Source organism: Myripristis murdjan, chromosome 3, assembly GCF_902150065.1.
Source record: "Myripristis murdjan chromosome 3, fMyrMur1.1, whole genome shotgun sequence".
Classification (NCBI taxonomy): Eukaryota; Metazoa; Chordata; class Actinopteri; order Holocentriformes; family Holocentridae; genus Myripristis; species Myripristis murdjan.
The window spans coordinates 493,898-511,065 of NC_043982.1; the positions used below are offsets into that span (position 1 = coordinate 493,898).

General features: G+C 40.9%; 1 protein-coding gene across 10 annotated transcripts in view; it reads right to left on the bottom strand.

Annotated features, from left to right (window-relative positions):
• fhod1 (formin homology 2 domain containing 1) overlaps window positions 1-17,168 on the bottom strand; it is a 196,861-nt gene that overhangs the window by 92,528 nt on the left and 87,165 nt on the right. For all 10 annotated transcript variants that reach the window (XR_003930106.1, XM_030078385.1, XM_030078377.1 and 7 more), the window contains exons 4-9: window positions 11,078-11,145; window positions 10,124-10,229; window positions 9,385-9,479; window positions 8,409-8,520; window positions 6,867-6,961; window positions 5,917-6,060 (exon numbers count right to left, since the gene is read on the bottom strand). Coding sequence is in view for 9 of the 10 variants with exons in the window: in XM_030078385.1 (XP_029934245.1) it covers window positions 5,917-6,060; window positions 6,867-6,961; window positions 8,409-8,520; window positions 9,385-9,479; window positions 10,124-10,229; window positions 11,078-11,145 (620 nt within the window). In the remaining variant the exon portion in view is untranslated. The remainder of the gene's footprint in view (window positions 1-5,916; window positions 6,061-6,866; window positions 6,962-8,408; window positions 8,521-9,384; window positions 9,480-10,123; window positions 10,230-11,077; window positions 11,146-17,168) is intronic.

The following is a 17,168-nucleotide window of genomic DNA, read 5'->3' on the forward strand; positions in this document are numbered from 1 at the left end:
CTCTCAGTGGCCAGGCCCAGAGATTTAGCCCCTGCGGAAAAGGGTGGAACAGGGTCCCCTGCACCTCGCTCAGCAAGTTCCGGCGAACTGGGAGCTTCGATGGTGTCACGTGCAACAACAGTGTCACCGATGAGAACCATGTCATGTGTAGCCAATCCGGCTACACATGACCTCCTGACCAATCCTCTGCAGCAGGTTGGGCAGGAGGCTGAACGGGGGGAAAGTATTAAGTAGCCCCTGATGTGTCATGGCATCGCAGCCCAGGGGAGGCGAATCTTTCTCGATGGAGTAATACAGTGGGCAGTGAGCATTCTCGCTCGAGGCAAACAGGTCGGCCACTGCTCTTCCAAAGCGGCGCCAGATCTCCTCCACCACTGCTGGATGGAGCCTCCAGTTCCCTGGAATGCGGTCCCCTCCTGGAAAGGAGGTCCACCTCCACATTCACCGCACCAGGCACATGCATTGCCCTGAGTGACAGGAACTGCTTGTATGCCCCGTCCACAGTCTGTGTGCTATCCTGCTCAGGCGCAGAAAGTCCATGCCTCCCTGCCTGTTTATGTATGCAGCTGCCGTGGTGCTGTCGGTTCTTACAAGCACGTGGCAGCCCTGCAGTACTGGGAGGAAATGCACCAGGGCCAGGTGAATTGCCCTCAGCTCCAAGGCGTTGATATGGCAGCCCTGCCACAGGGATCCCCAACGTCCACTGGTCTCTCTGCCTTCATGGATGGCACCCCATCTGTTCAAGAATCTCAAGCTGGTCTTCTCTGTTTGGGGTGGGGTGTTTCACCTGGCTGGGCACTGGGATGAGCTAGACAGGGGAGGTAATTTAAGGAGAGGTGTGTCCAGTTAGGATCCCTTTGTTTGAGCCTTGCCTTGCTGCCACACAGTAAGTTTGTGCATTTTGTTGTTCTTCAATTGATGTTAAACCCTAGTTTTCTTCCTGTGTTAAAGGGTCCTGAGTTTGTACTTCCATTCTATTTGTTATTCATATTATTTACAGAGTCTGGGTAAATCGGGGCAAAACCTAGTTAATTGAAGCCACATAGACTTTGTTTGTCCTCAAAAGAGTGAATTACTATGAGTATAATGATTAAAAATTCAAGTTTTAAGTTTATATAACAGTATCTGTTATTTATTGCTGATTTGTTTGTAATTAGACTCCTGAGGGTTATGATAAAGAAAGCCCAGGCCTATCCTTTTCATTGTGGATGCATTAAAATGTAAGCATCATATTTATTTCAAATTGAATTTAACTGGTATGTGTAGCAATGCATTGAACCTTTGTTATTTTGTATAGAAATCATCCATCCATCCATCCATCCATCCATCTACCCCCCGTCATCCAGTGCTCAATAAATGGTTAAACGGCTCTTGAATCCCTGTGTTTAAATGTTAACACCATTCCACAATTCCATGACCCAGTCTTCCCTATCATATCCAGTCGGATAATACTAGGCAGTCTTTTTCACCATCCTTCGAGGGATGCATCCATAGAGATCACCTGGCGGCACAGCACAGGGCCCAGCCTGCTGCCTCTCGCCAAGTTCTCTGGGACCTTCCACCACTTGAGAGCTGTGCACAACCTCTCGGTAACAAGCACTGATGCCCGCCGATGCCTCTGAGGGCAGAGCCCCAAGCCGTCCAGGTACCTCTGTACTGGCCGCATGTGCAGGAGAGCTAGTGGCACCTTCTGTACAGCAGTGTTAATTTTGACAGCCATTTTAATTTTAGTCTTAGTCTTAGTCTTTTTGACGAAAATACTTATTAGTCTTATTTATTTATTTAGTTTTATTTAGACTTATTAGTCACATTTTAGCCATTGCTGTCCTTAATAGTTTTAGTCTAGTCTTAGTCGACAAAAATTAAAAAGATTTTAGTCGAGTTTTAGTCCTTAATTTTAGTCATATATATACTGTATCTATATCTAGATATCTATATATCTATATATATATCTATATAGATATATATATAGATATATAGATATCTAGATATAGATAGATATAGATATATAGATATATACACACACACACACACACACACATACACACATCTCTCTCTCTCTCTCTCTATATATATATATAGAGAGAGAGAGAGATAGAAAGATAGATAGATAGATAGATAGATAGATAGATAGATAGATAGATAGATAGATATACACACACGCACGTATGTCTTTAAAGTTTAAAGTTTAAACTAATTGAATCATGCCAATACAGGTAGACTCTCCCACCAATGGAGATGAAATGCAACCATGCAGTACTTAATGATATACTCAGGATTGTACATTACACACATGTAAAACTGATAACAGTGGAATCAATTGTCATTACACAAAGACAGTCAAGAAACAAAACATTCTTTCTTTTCGATCGTGGCTTTATTTCTGAGAACCAGACCTTGACTGTACTGTGCCACTGCAATAAAGAAGACGCATTTGACTATTATGATGTAAAACTTAACAGACATCAAAATATACAACCCCAGTCTATATTTACCTGTTTGTTTCAGGTTAGCTAAATTTGCTGACTTGTAAGTGCAAGTCCATCACCATCACCCGTGTGTTCCCGTGTTTGTGTGTGCGCAGGCTGTCTGGTAGTCTCATTTATACTGTGTCACTGGACGGATACGTGCGGCGAACACGACCGCGATCCGTCTGGGCTTGTATATCAGCTGTGTTCGCCGACACCGGTCACGGTTGCTACCACGGTGTGGGCTTGTAGCCTATCAGCTGTGTTTGCTGCGCGTCTCCAGTGTACACTACAGTGTAAATGAGGCTGTTGGCGCGGATGTGCACATTCTCAACCAAACAAGCCACAGGATGCATTGTTCATATTTTTAGCTTTTGGCAGACAGATTGCACGCACAATTGGAAGAAATAATGCATTTTCAAAGTCCACTACACCAACTACTGACATTTTCGTCCCATCTCGTCTCGTCATGACGAAAATACACACACACGTCTTGTTATGTTTCCATCATCAAAGAGCTATTTTTAGCTCGTCGTCGTCCTGTCTTCATCATGAAAAAAGGGTCGTTGACGAACATATTTTGTCATCATAATCGTTGACGAAAGTAACACTGCTGTACAGCAGCGGCCATGAGACCTAACAGGTGAAGACACAGCTTCCATGTGACTCTGGCCCCCAGGTGAAACTGCTCCAGACATTCCCTGAGGGAATCCTGTCTGGCCTGAGTCAGTGTCACCAACCCAGTCCTGGTATCCAGCCACATACCGAGGAACTGGGTGGCCTGAGATGGCTGCAGATTGCACTTTTTTCTGTTGAATCGCAGACCCAGATACTGGATGTGCGCCAACCACATCTGGACATGGCAACGACACTGCTCCTCTGTCTGAGCGCATATGAGCCAATCGTCCAGGTAATTCATTATCCTGAGACATTATCCTGTTTCTGAAACAACCGGCAACGTGCTCCCTTTGCCTTGCTGACATGCAATAGCAACTCATACATGCAGCAGGATCCTCCCGTGCTGCCCATGCATGCTCCCCTCCCAAGCAATAAACACATAAGTCATGGGAATCATCTATGGGGATCTTCCCCCCACAGCCCAGGCACAATGGACTCTCCCGGCTCGTCATTGCAGTGACGTACCGTCATGTGACCCGGAAAAGTTTATGGCTTTTTGTTTTGCTAAGTTTTTTAGCTTTATTTTTGTGTCCGTGTGAGTTTTTATTTTCCCACAAGAATCGACCTAGAATGGGGATGGAGAGAGAATGGACGCTGTTGTGCCACTGCCAACACGACAACACAATATACGAGGAAGCATTTTTTTTTTTTTTTTTTCAAATGGCAAGAAAGCTGCCCAGGAAGAGAGTGCTGGCCATGCCTGCGACTTCTTGCTTCTCCGGCCAGCTGCACCTATACGGCACAATCCTCCTAAGGACAACTTCCCTGCACTAAAAAGGAAAAGAGAAGATATGAGAGAGGACGCTGGCTGCACCCGCGACTTCGTCGCTTCCTCAGACCAGCTGTACGCTCAGTACCCCCAGCTCAACTCCTCTTCCCCAGGAAATGTAAGGGAGCAAAAAGACGACTTTTCACCCTGAGAGGAGCCTAACACAGACAGCTCTCTACCCGAAGGTATGTGGATCACACAAAAGCCACCGTTCGTCCCCCTCTCTCACAACTTTTGTCTCTCTCTTTCGCTCTCACGTCATCTGATCTGCAGTGAAAATCAGAGAATCAGCTGATCCCTGCGCAGCTGGGTCTATTTATAGGGCGCACGGGAAGCCACGGTAGGCGTGGTGTGTCTTAAAGAAGTTTTCACGTCAGCTGCTAGAATGTCAGTAAATCTCATAACATGTATTCTATATGTGGTGGAGAGATATTCTCATACGATAGAGAACGCGTGTGAAAAATTCTGTGGTTTCAGAACTTGTCATGAATCTCACATAGACTTTTCTTAGGATCTTCCTTAAGAAGAAATTTAAGAAAACACTTAGGAAGATATTGGTGAATGATGCCCATGACACTACTCGGTTTCTCAATGTAGGCTGTATGTGTCCCTATCAAGTAAGATTTGCTTGCTTGATATTCTGTTAAACATTAACAGAGGACTATCCAAAGACAGTGTGACCCAGTATTAATTTCAGACCTACTGACTCAAGTAGGGATGCAGCGGTATACCGTAAAACGGTATATCGCTGTATCAAACGGCCACAGTATTGATACCGTAAGAATGCCGTAAGATTTCCGTAACCAAGGTACTTTTATTTTTATATGCGCAGCCACATACTATGCGCAGTGGAGCACAGCTCCACTCGCACAAGTCACTAGAGTGGCTAGACTCACGTTGTGACCAGTTGGCCCAAGCCCCCCTGACAGAGTGACCGCAGCCAGTCCTACACTGTGCAGTACGACCAGTTGTGACAAAATAAAACAATATCTGACTAATAATAGGCCTGATCCCTTCACTCATGCAGCAGTCAATAAACATTCATTCATAGTTTTTCCACATTTAGTTGCTAAAACGGCAGAAACAAGTTTTACACACAAAAACGCCTTATGTAAAGGTCACATAATTCAAACCAGGTCACAATTTTCACCGCAACAGCTCTGTTTTGATTTGATTGGCGTTTCTTACCTATTTGCTGGGGGAGAGGGGGATGCATCCATTGTTATCCAATTGGCTGTCCAGGTTACGTACACCCATAAAAAACAGAAGGCAAAAAAAAGTAGTCCATCCATGACTCTGAAGATCCACACGACACGAAGAAGAGAAGCAAAACATGGCAGAGGCTGAGGAAAATCAATTGCCAGAACCAGCTATTTATCCACCAGCAAAGTGGTTTCGGTTGGCAGTATGGGAGTTTTTTGGCTACCCAAAACAAACAGACGGCTCCATTCAAGATGATGGGAACCAATGTGCAAGCTGTGTCGGAGGAAAGTTGCTGCCAGAAGAGCAAACACTCCAGTCCAGTCACCTCCGGGAATGACACCCAGCTGAATATACAAAGTTTGCAAAAGCCAAGGTAGGATGGTGAACCGAAATCCAGTGTTGTTTGATTGTATTTCATTCTAAAGAGCGGATGAACAAGTTGTCATCACATCGCAACAAAACATAATTCTCCATACAACAGTGTTCAAAACAGCAGATATACAAGCTGTCGTCTCCACGCGACGCGATGTTTGAGTTAAATGCATGTTCAGTACAGTTTGTACACACTGACGGTCAGAAACGCACACATTTTGCTTTAATAAAGCAATATTGTTCTTCAAAGAAAAATACTTGTTTGTTTTTTATGATTTTAATGGGCCATAGTACAAAATTAAAGGAAAAAACAAATATATACTGTATATTTTTAATACTGTGAATACAGTAATACCGTGGAATTTTGATGATACCATACTGTAAAATTCCATACCATTGCATCCCTAGACATCCCTTGTTCTTTACCTCATAGATAGTGAATTGAGTGCGGAGGTCAGGTTCGGTGGCCTTGTTGTACATGTGTTTGTGGATGATTCTCTCTATCCCCTGCTGCTCCAGACAGTCAGTCACATCATAGAAGGAATCCTGGTCAGGAAGTGCTGCCAGAGTCTGACAACACATCCAGACATCCATTATAAATAAATGGATATATTAATGATGGACAAATAAGAATATGAACTAGAAAAAAGATCATTTGAGTGTGCTTGTTTCAGCTTAAAAAGTTTAATAGGGTGATTTCAAGTTTGAAGTTGCTTAAGTAATTGAGGAACCATGTGTGATAGGGTAATAGCACTTGAAATTGCATTTCCTAAAGATAATCCATGTGAATACTGAAAAGTATTTGAAACAATGCTGGAAATTGCTAAAAAAACAAACAAACAAAAAAACAAAAAACAAAAAGACAGGACAGTGTGGAGATGGTGGCAGAGAGGAGAATGAGGGCTGAAATAGATACTATCATGGACAATCCCTCCCACCCGCGAGGACCTATTACAGAGGGCAAGAACCTTCAGCCATATGCTCACCCTCCACAGAACCAGAATGGAGTGGTTCAGGTGCTTCTTCTTGACAACGGCCAGAAAGCTTTACAACAGAGATTAGCCCTTCTACAGACAGGACAGTGGGACAGTATTGCACCCTTGCACCTTGGTATGAACCCCCTCCCCACCACCCACCCCTACCTCAAATCATGACACATTGCATACTGCTATGCACTTTGTTTGTATTATGTGTTTGTTTTTAGTATTTGTTTATTACTTGTTTATTTTTGTTGCTGCTGATGGAATTTCACATTTGGGAGATAAATCAAGTTCTACTGTAACTTAGAATGTTTCCTGAATTACAAGCCTTTGGACAGCGTGCTGTATTTGTATTTAATGATGAGCATAAATGTGCCTTTAAGAGTGTTTGATCACCTTGTTGATCAGCGACATTGTGAAGATGAGAAGTTCAGTATCGGAGCCGTTCCTCTCCTCCAGAACTTCGGTCACATAATTCCATGGCTTCACACCTGAGCAGTGGTCAGGGAGCAGAGATTAGTAATCTAACAATGCACATTTCACTTTTTAATTTTCACTTACACAGAAATTTTCAGTATTACTTCTGCTTAAATAAAATATCAGCTAAGTAGCAATTCTTCTACTTGAGCAGCAATTTCTAGTTTTTCCTTTAACAGTGAGCAGTGGATTCAGAAAGTATTCACACCCCCTTCACTTTTTTCACTTTTGTTATGTTGCAGCCTGGTGCTACAATCGTTTAAATTCATTTTTTCTCTCATTAATCTACACTCAGTACCCCATCATGACAAAGTGAAAACAGAGTTGCAGAAATTTTTGTATGTTTATTAAAAAGAAAAAACTGAAATATCAGATTGACATTGTATTGAGACCCTTCACTAAGTTCTTAGTTGAAGCACCTTTAGCAGCAGTGACAACCTCGAGTCTTTCTGGATATGACGCAGCGAGTGTTACACACCTGAATTGGGGGATTTTCTGCCATTTTTCTTTGCAAATCCTCTCAAGGTCGGTCAGGTTGGATGGGGACCGTTGGTGGACAGCCATTTTCAGGTTTCTCCAGAAATGTTGGATAGGGTTCAAGTCAGGGTTCTGGCTGGGCCACTCAAGGACATTGACAGAGTTGTCGCTAAGCCACTCATATGTTGTCTTCGCTGTGTTCTTAGGGTCACTGTCATGTTGGAAGGTGAACTGTCCATAAAGCCCAGATCGCCCAATCACCGCAGTGATTGTTGTGCCTCTGGAACTTTGTCCCATCTTCACACTAGATCTCTGGAGCTCAGTCAGAGTGACCATCGGGTTCTTGTTAACCTTTCTTACTAAAGCCCTTCTCTCACGATTTCGCAGTTCGGCTGGGCAACCAGCTCTGGGAAGGGTCCTGCTTGTGCCAAACTTCTTCCATTTGAGAATTATGGAGGCCATTGAGCTCTTGGGAACCTTCAGTGCAGCAGATTATTTTGGTAGCCTTCCCCAGATCTGTACTTGCAACAATCCTGTCTCTGAGCTCTGCAGGCAGTTCCTTTGACCACTCATATGTATTGTCAGCTGTGAGGCCTTCTATAGAGAGGTGTGTGCCTTTCCAAATCATATCTAATCAGTGTAATTTACCATAGGTGGACTCTAATCAAAGTGTAGAAACATCTCAGCAATGATCAAGAGAAGTGGGAGGCACCTGAGCAAAAATTCAAGTGTTTTTGCAAAGGGTCTGAATACTTACATCAATGTGATATTTCAGTTTTTCCTTTTTAATAAATGTACTAAAATTTCTAAAATTCTGTTTTCACTTTGTCATGATAGGGTACTGAGTGTAGATTAATGAGAGAAAAAATGAATTTAAACGATTGTAGCATCAGGCTGCAACATAACAAAAGTGAAAAAAGTGAAGGGGGTCTGAATACTTTCTGAATGCACTGTATGTACATGTGTACACATGTGTGTGGTTACCTCTCTTTCCATCCACTGTGTTGACAGCATGAATCAGCAGTGGACTGTTGGATTCTGTGTATTCAACAAACACTATCAGCAGTTTCAGGGCTGTCTTCACCACCAAACGAGACTGGGAAAGGAGGGGAGACATGTTAATTGTCCACTAGATGGTGCTGCAGTACAACTTTCCATTTTATGACTGAATCTCATACTGTTCATCAAGTTCATGTTTATTTGTAGGCCTTAAAGGGATAGTTCATCCATTTTTTAATACTTTACTTACCTCCTAAGTGGTTAAAACAAAATTGAACTTTGGTAGAGAGTTGGGTTGTATAGTTACTTGGATGTGATATATCTCTTTATTCACCCTCACTTTTAGCATATAAACAAATGCCAACAAATTGGATTATGCCACTATTTTAAAAAGTCCTGGTACCAGGTTTAGTATTATGCAGCCATTTTGATAGATCAACTTTCTAATTCACAGAGGTAAATAACAAGAAAAGTGCAAGAAATTTCTTGTTTTTAGGGGAAATTAAATGGCTCTTTTATTGTTATCCTATTTTAATGGCAAACTTTCACGCTATGCTTTCACGTTTTAAAAAAATAAAGAACAGCTGGCACAGTGGTTGTTATGGAACTCTGTTCTGAGGGTTTACTTCATTTAATAAAATGTAAACATTAAAATATTCAAGATCTATAGGCAGTATAAAGGATTTCCCATCCAATGTGGAATCACAGCTCCTTAGTTATAGGCCATTTAATGTTCTCCCTGTCTCAAAAACATCCTTAAATCCTCTCTTCAAGTGGGATAAAGTTTATCCAGATTTTAGTCTCTTACTTGAGTTCTGAAAACTAAAAAAAACATTTAAACTTGGACTATTAATTCCAAATCTTCATCTGAATGAACAATCTCTTTGGAAAACCCTAAACTTACAATGCAATCCAGTCTGATTACTAAGCTCTTATCACAGAGAAGGGTTTCAGGACTCACCATGCTTCCTGTCAGCGTGTACAGCCACTGCACTGTCTCATTATGGTTTATCACTCCGTTCATCCCATCCACAAACAGCATAATCTGACTCAGTGCTGAGGGACGCAAACAGACAAAAAATCTAAAAACTACCACCAAGAAACGGTTAACCTGAGGTTTCCATAGATCTGTCCAGCAGTAGCCTGAACCCAGCCACCGACAACATAACCTATAATCTGTTGTCATCCTCCTCCTGCTGTCAGAGCGCTGATTCAGGTCTGTGGGTTGGATTCTAGAGTTCTGCCATGAAGCTCTGTTTTTCCATCCATGGTTGCTGTAAAATAGACTGCTGCTGCTGGATCCTCCTGCCTTGCATCACAGCAGGGGTAGCAGGAGCTGTTCTCTCCTATTGTAGCAATGCAGCTATCAGTGCTCAAACATCCATTTTACAGATAAAATGAGGCATCCTCATTTTTCAGGTTAAGAAAACTTATTGTAACTAAAGATGATGAGTGTATTGACAAAACAGGTTCTTGTAACATAGGTTTGATGATGATAACGCTTCAGAATGACATAATGAGTATATGGTGTTCAACAGGTTACAGGGAAGCACTCGAAACTTGTATATGTATATGAATATGTGTGTATATGTATATGGCTGTCATGTGAATGAGGTAATCTGAGCACAGCTAAGATCACCCAGACTAAACACAGGGTTCACAGTGTCCAGAGTGCCGTCAACGACCATGTGGTGTTTCACCTCTCAGAATGTAGTTCTGGTAGTTGTGGTCGGCTTCTGCTCCCACTTTGATGAAACATGTCAAACCCTCTGATGCCACAAACTCTGGAACCAGGTCTTTATCATCCTGGAGAACCAAACATAGACCATCGACCAGCAAGTCAAATCAGAACATCTAACCTAGTGGTGCAGTAAATATTGTCACAACATGGACCAGGGCCTTTGGTTAGACTAGGGGTTCAGTATTTATGCAATATTACACTCAAGGTTGTGCTGTTATAATGACCATCAGCATGGCTGTGATTTGGTCGTTGGAGGTGCTGATATTCAGCAAACCCTGAGTATGATCTTGCTTTTATACAACTGTTTAATGGAAATAATACAGATTATGATTTATTTATTTGATCAATTTTCAGCTTCCCCCATGCAAATCATTCCATCAAAATTCAAGCTTCAACAGAACTGAACACAGTATCGGCCCTTGCCAATTGTCAGGGCTGATATTCAGATTTTTTCAAGAATCGGTATCATAATTTTGATTTACACAATGGCCGATGTAGGGATAGGTACTGAAACTGGCTATTAAACAGGCCCCAGGGATAAATTATTAATGATCGTAGTACTGATAAAATCCAATGTTAATGGTTGTGCTTACAGTATGGGAGAAATTAACAAAATGAATTTACTATTATTACTATTATCTTGCACCTTTTATCTCACCAGCTCTGTTTCTAATTTTCAATTGCCACTGGATTAAGACATGTCTATGATGCATTTTTGCTATTTCCAGTCCAGAAGCAAGATCTCTCTCGGATGCTCTGTCAGGCCATGTGACAGGCCTGTCGTATGGATGGGGTGCGCTCTCTGCTTCTCTCTCAAATGGACACACGCAGACATGCTAAATTAATTCATAAAGATAAAATGACAGACCTCATGTTAATGGGAGTGCAGAGGTGAAAATATATCCAGTCTTACCTGGAAGAGCTGTTTCAGAGAGAAGAGAGATCGTCTGAGCTCTGGACCATGGGAGTTATACAGCCGCTCTGGAAAAGACAACCATGAAATCTTATTCTGACAAATTTTGACAAAATAACAACAGTAATATGTTACTATGATTTGCAGTGGTAATACTGTTTTTTTATTTGGACACTTTCTAACAAGGCCAAATTTCCAAGTGCTACAGGAAAGAAATGGTTAAAATCTTAACAGAAGAGCATTTTTATTTATTTATTTAACCTTTATTTAACCAGGAATATCCCATTGAGATTAAAAACCTCTTTTTCAAGGGAGTCCTGGCCAAGAGGCAGCAAAAAGTTACATTTCCAGTTTCAACACAATTAAAATGACATACAAATTAGATAAAACAGTTACAGGTTAAGGAGGCTGTCTCAAGTGCTCTCAGTCTGGATTTAAAGTCATTCAATGAGATAAGTTCTGTTAGTTTCCAGTCCTTTTGCAACAGGTTCCATGTAGAAGGGGCAGAGAAGACAAAAGCCCTTTTTCCCAGCTCAGTGCGGGCAGATGGAACAGCGAGCAGCAAATATTTGTTTGAACGCAAACCGCAAGAACCAACACTTCTCTGTGTGATTAAGTTACGAATGTAAGAGGGAAGTAGTCCAAACATGGCCTTCTAAATAAAAGTGTACCAGTGAGCCAACATCCTGGTGGACAAAGAAGGCCATCCCACTCAAGAATACAGTTCACAATGATGGGTCAGGGCCCTACAGTTAGTAATAAACCTCAGAGAAGCATGATACACAGAGTCAATCTTTCTCAGACATTGAGCAGAAGCGTTCATATACAACAGGTCTCCATAATCTAAAATGGATAAAAAAGTTGCAGTGACAAGGCGTTGTTTAACCTCAAAAGAAAAATAAAATTTATTTCGAAAGAAAAAACCCAATTTCAGTTTGAGTTTCTTCACAAGATTCTCAATATGGGGTTTGAAAGTGATCAAAGCAAGATATCGAGATATCTGTACTCATGAACCACCTCAATTTCATTTCCCTCAAGAGTGGACACTGTGGGGATAATTTGTGGACCCTTCCTAGAGTTTGAAAATAACATTAGTTTAGTTTTGTCAGCATTAAGGACTAGTTTTAGCTGCAGAAGTGTGTGCTGCACCACATCGAAAGCTTTCTGCAGAGATTCAACAGCATTAGCAGGGGATGAGCCAAAGCAGTAAATGATTGTGTCATCGGCATAAAAATGCATACTAGCATCAGACACATTTTGTCCCAAATCATTAATGTACATAATGAATAGCAGGGGTCCTAATATAGAACCCTGTGGCACCCCCTTGTGGATACTCACAGATTCAGAACACAAACCATCATATTTAATACATTGGGTCCTGTCACTCAAATAATTTGTGAACCAAGAAACTACATGATCTGATAGACCAAAACTGAGAAGCCTACGCTTCAAAACCGTGTGGTCCACAGTGTCAAACGCCTTTGACAGATCAATAAAAAGTGCAGCACAATGCTGCTTTTTATCAAGAGCAACAAGTATATCGTTGATCACTTTTGTAGCAGCAGTGATGGTGCTGTGCCTTTTCCTAAAGCCTGATTGCAGTTTTGAAAGAAGCTCATTTGAGTATAAAAACTCTTTAAGTTGATCACACACAAGAGATTCAAGAATTTTTGACAAGACGCACAAATTTGATATTGGCCTGTAGTTAGTTAAAACTGCTGGATCACCTCCTTTTAAGAGAGGAACAACAAACTGAAGGAATTTCTTTGTTTTCAACTGATAGATTAAAAAGTACTGTAAGAGGCTGTGCAATAAAATCAGCAGCCATTTTCAAAAAGTAAGGCTCTATCAAATCTGGCCCAGGAGGTTTTCTGTGATTCAGAGTTTTGAGAGCCTTATGAACTTGCTGCACAGTAAAAGGTACAAATGTAAAAGGTTCTCCAAAAAACAATTTAGAGTTGGTACGGTGAGGCACAGGGACAACTCCTCTAGACTCAAACAGAGTACAAGATGACATAAAATGCTTATTAAAGCAATTTAAGACCTCAGTTCTATCATAAACTGGGACTGAGGGCCCTATCTTGTGCCACTTGTGAATATTGTAAACTAAGGAATTATGTTACAAAACTGTACAAAGTGAAAAAAAGGACATACTATCAAAATAGAATTAAAGAAGCTAAATTAGACAGTGGGGGATATGATGATGGGCTCTCAAGCAGATTAATAAATGACGAAATAATGACAAACAAATTATGTAAATTTAGATTTGAAAAGGTCGGTGTTGATCTGGTAGAGAGCCTATTAAGTATCAATAAGGTTAAGCCCCCAGGTGTTGATAATCTTGATGCAAAGTTGATGACACCTGTTGCTGGTTTGATTGCTATACCTATTACGCACATAATTAATTTAAGTTTAGAAAAATGTATTTTCCTTCTGAGTGGAAAACAGCGAAGATTGTTCCGCTGCCTAAGAATTGCAGAGAGCCTATTTCAGGAAAAAATAGTAGGCCAATAAGTCTTCTACCAGCCTTGAGTAAAATAATGGAGAGAATTGTTTATGAACAAATTCAAAATTACGTTGTTGAGAATGATCTAAATACAATGTATCAACATGCCTATAAAAAGGGGCACTCCACAACCACAGCATTAACTCAGATGACAGATGACTGGAAGAAAGATATTGATAAGAAAAAAGTAGTCGGAGCTGTATTGTTGGATTTTAGTGCAGCTTTTGATGTACTAGATCATACACTGTTGTTGAATAAGTTGAGATGTTATGGATTTGAAGAATTGGCTATTGCTTTGATAGGAAGTTATCTGACAAATAGGAAATATAACTGTGCTGTTTAATGGCAGTTATTCTGAGGTAAGAGCAGTGAGCTGTGGGGTGCCACAAGGGAGTTGTTTGGGCCCACTATTATTTACTATATTCACAAATGATTTGCCTCTGGTTTTGAATTCGGCCACCATAGCTATGTATGCGGATGACTCCACAATATACCATTCAGCATGCACACCTGGGGAACTTAGCAATATTTTAAATTATGAATTACAGTTAATAAATAATTGGATGACGGTAAATAGAATGGTGCTCAATGTGGGAAAAACAAAATCTATATTACTTGGCTCAAAATCTTCATTAAAAACCAGACCAATTTTAGACTTAGCCATAGGAGGGGTAGATATTGTACAGGAAAAGGAGGTTAAACTATTAGGGATAACAATTGATGATCAAATGTCTTGGAACAGTCAAGTTGATAAAATGGTAGCCAAAATGGGAAGAAATATGGCTGTTATTAAGCATTGTAGAAAGTTAATAGTCAGTTCTGTAAGCCTAATCAAGCAACTAGTACAAGCACTAGTATTATCGCAGTTAGATTATTGTTCAGTGATTTGGTCAGCTACATCAGAGAGTAATCTAAACAGATTGCAAGTAGCTCAGAATAGGGCAGCTCGCCTTGTGCTCAACTGTTCATATAGAACCAGAGTAAGCACAATGAATAATGAATTAGCTTGGTTGAGTGTAAGGAGCAGACTGCATTATTCTCTGGTATGTTTTGTGAAAAATGTTATCAAAACAAATAACCCCAAAGTACGCTTTCAAAGGCTTTCTTTCTTCTCACAAGAACATCGTTCCACACGACAGTCATCCCGGTTTCTTTTAACTCACTGTAGAACAAATTCTATGAGGAAAACAGTAAATTATAGGGCTATGGTGGCATGGAACTCACTACCAAGATTCCTTTTAGACAGCAACACAGCATTGTTCAAAAAGAAATTAAAATTGTATTTGTTTACACAGGAATAATGTGGTCAGGACTTAAAACATTATGACCATGTATTGGGCCTATTATTGTTATTGTTGTTATTGCTATTATTATTGTTATTACTACTATTATTATCACTATTATTACTAGTATTATTGTGACGATTGTCTTCGCTCATTTAGTACGATTTCTCAGATATGTTTTTTTTTTTTTTTTCAATCAATATGTTGGATCTGAGTTGCTGTTAGCTGTTGTTGGTTGTGTTGTTATGCTTATGTATGTATGTATGTATGTAGTTATTTATTTATTTATTTATTGTTAATTTGTGACTTGTGTTGTATTGTATGGCTGTGTTGCATTTGTCACGCATGGTTTACAGAAATGTAAATAAAGATGGGACCCCAGGAAGACTAGCAACTGTCATGTGTCAGTTAGCTAATGGGGATCCTCCATAAAAAAACAAAAAAAAAACCACCCGCTATCCGCTGCCACTACCCGCTACCCGCAAATTGCGGATTTAGGAACTTCTGCTATCCCTAAACGGTATCTTGCGCCCACGCTATCCGTTATGCCAACTCCGTCATTTGCGCCTGGAGGTGTGTCCGTGGGCGTGTTTCATGCGCTATCCCTAAAGTTGCTATCTTGCACACACACTTTAGGGATAGCGGATAGCGGGTGGTCCTGACCACCCGCTATCTGGGCTGTTACGAGAGCGCGCCCAGGCGGCTTCAATGCGCGCCCCGACGGAGCCTCGCCACGCACACGGTCGGACTGATACCGGGATGCCGCCGGAATGGACTGAGTATATTACTCATATAGACTGTTAAGAGGAAAGACTGTTTTAATTGGACACTTACGCCAGCACGTTTTATTGTTTTATCATAAGCCAGCAGCTGTGCTGTATTTTTATTTTTAATATTTTATTTGCCCAATCTACCTTGTCAATAAATTAGTTTACACATAGTTCCACCTCTGCCTCTTGTGTGTGTGTGGTGTGGCCCGGGGATTTTACTCAATCAGTACAACCTTGCGACACGTCCACTTGGACACATGTGGCTCCATCTCCCGAATTAACTCGCCAATAATATAATATATAATATGTATATATATATAAAGCCCACTTGCTTTAGCCTCAGTAGAAGCCCTGAGAAAATCTACCTCCCTCTCTCCATCGCGGGTTTTGGATTTAGGATTTAGGATAGCGCATCCTGCCCTTAAAGGCAATGGCACCTGGCACACTGATCGGTTTAACTGGCGTAACGCCCAAAACATGCCTATGCATAATATAGCGGGTAGCGCAGGTGTTTTGCGGATAGCGGGAGGTGCACAAGATAGCAACTTTTACGGGGGAACGCCTCTTGCGCAACCCTAAATTCGCAAATAACGGGTTTAGGGAGTCTGGCGCAAGATAGGGCCCTGAGTCTTTTACAACAAAAGTAGGAAGAACCTGGGGGCTTTTGTTTACAGATAAAGACTTGATCACTTTCCAAAATTTCTGTGGATTATTAAGGTTCTCAGTTGTGGCAGATAAGTAATATTCCGATTTAGCCTTTTTAATAAGAGAGGTGCATTTATTTCTTAGTTGTCTAAAAATAGTCCAATCACTGGCAGAATCACCTTTTCTGGCTTTGGCCCATGCCACATTACACTGATGAATGACATCTGACAGTTCTGGAGAGAACCAGGGGTTTTCTCGCCCCTTCACCCTGAGTTTCCTTATAGGAGCATGTTTATTTACAATTTTCTCAAAGTTTTCCCTAAAGAAGGTCCAAGCTAGCTTAACATCTGGCAACAGACTTATATGTTCCCATTTAACCAAAGACAAATCATGATGATAGGCTTGTTCATTAAATTTCTTTAAATTCCTCTTGTAAATAATGCGCGGTTTGCATTTAGGGATTTTTGCATCTCTGCAAGCTGCAACTACACAGTGATCACTCAAATCATTGCAGAAAACACCCAAGGACGAAAATTTATGAGGAACATTTGTTAGTTCATTACTGATTGTGCAGTGCTGCGATTCACAGTTAATTGCATTGCGCGCATTAAACAATTTTGTGGAAGCAGGAGGACAGCATGATTTACATTGTGCATGTCAGTTTGTATGTTAATATGTAAAGCTACAGAAAAGTTGATAACCCGGCTCTGACCCTCCAACCACTGAAAAGGTCTTAAACTAGAAAGATGGCAGTCAGTAGCATGAATAGCTTCCCAGTGCTATACAATTCTCAAAATATGCCATTTCTATGTTACATAGTTGACCAAATTAAACTTTTCTCAATTCTTATTTTTCATGCTCTTAACAGAAGGTTATTTTTTGTTTAA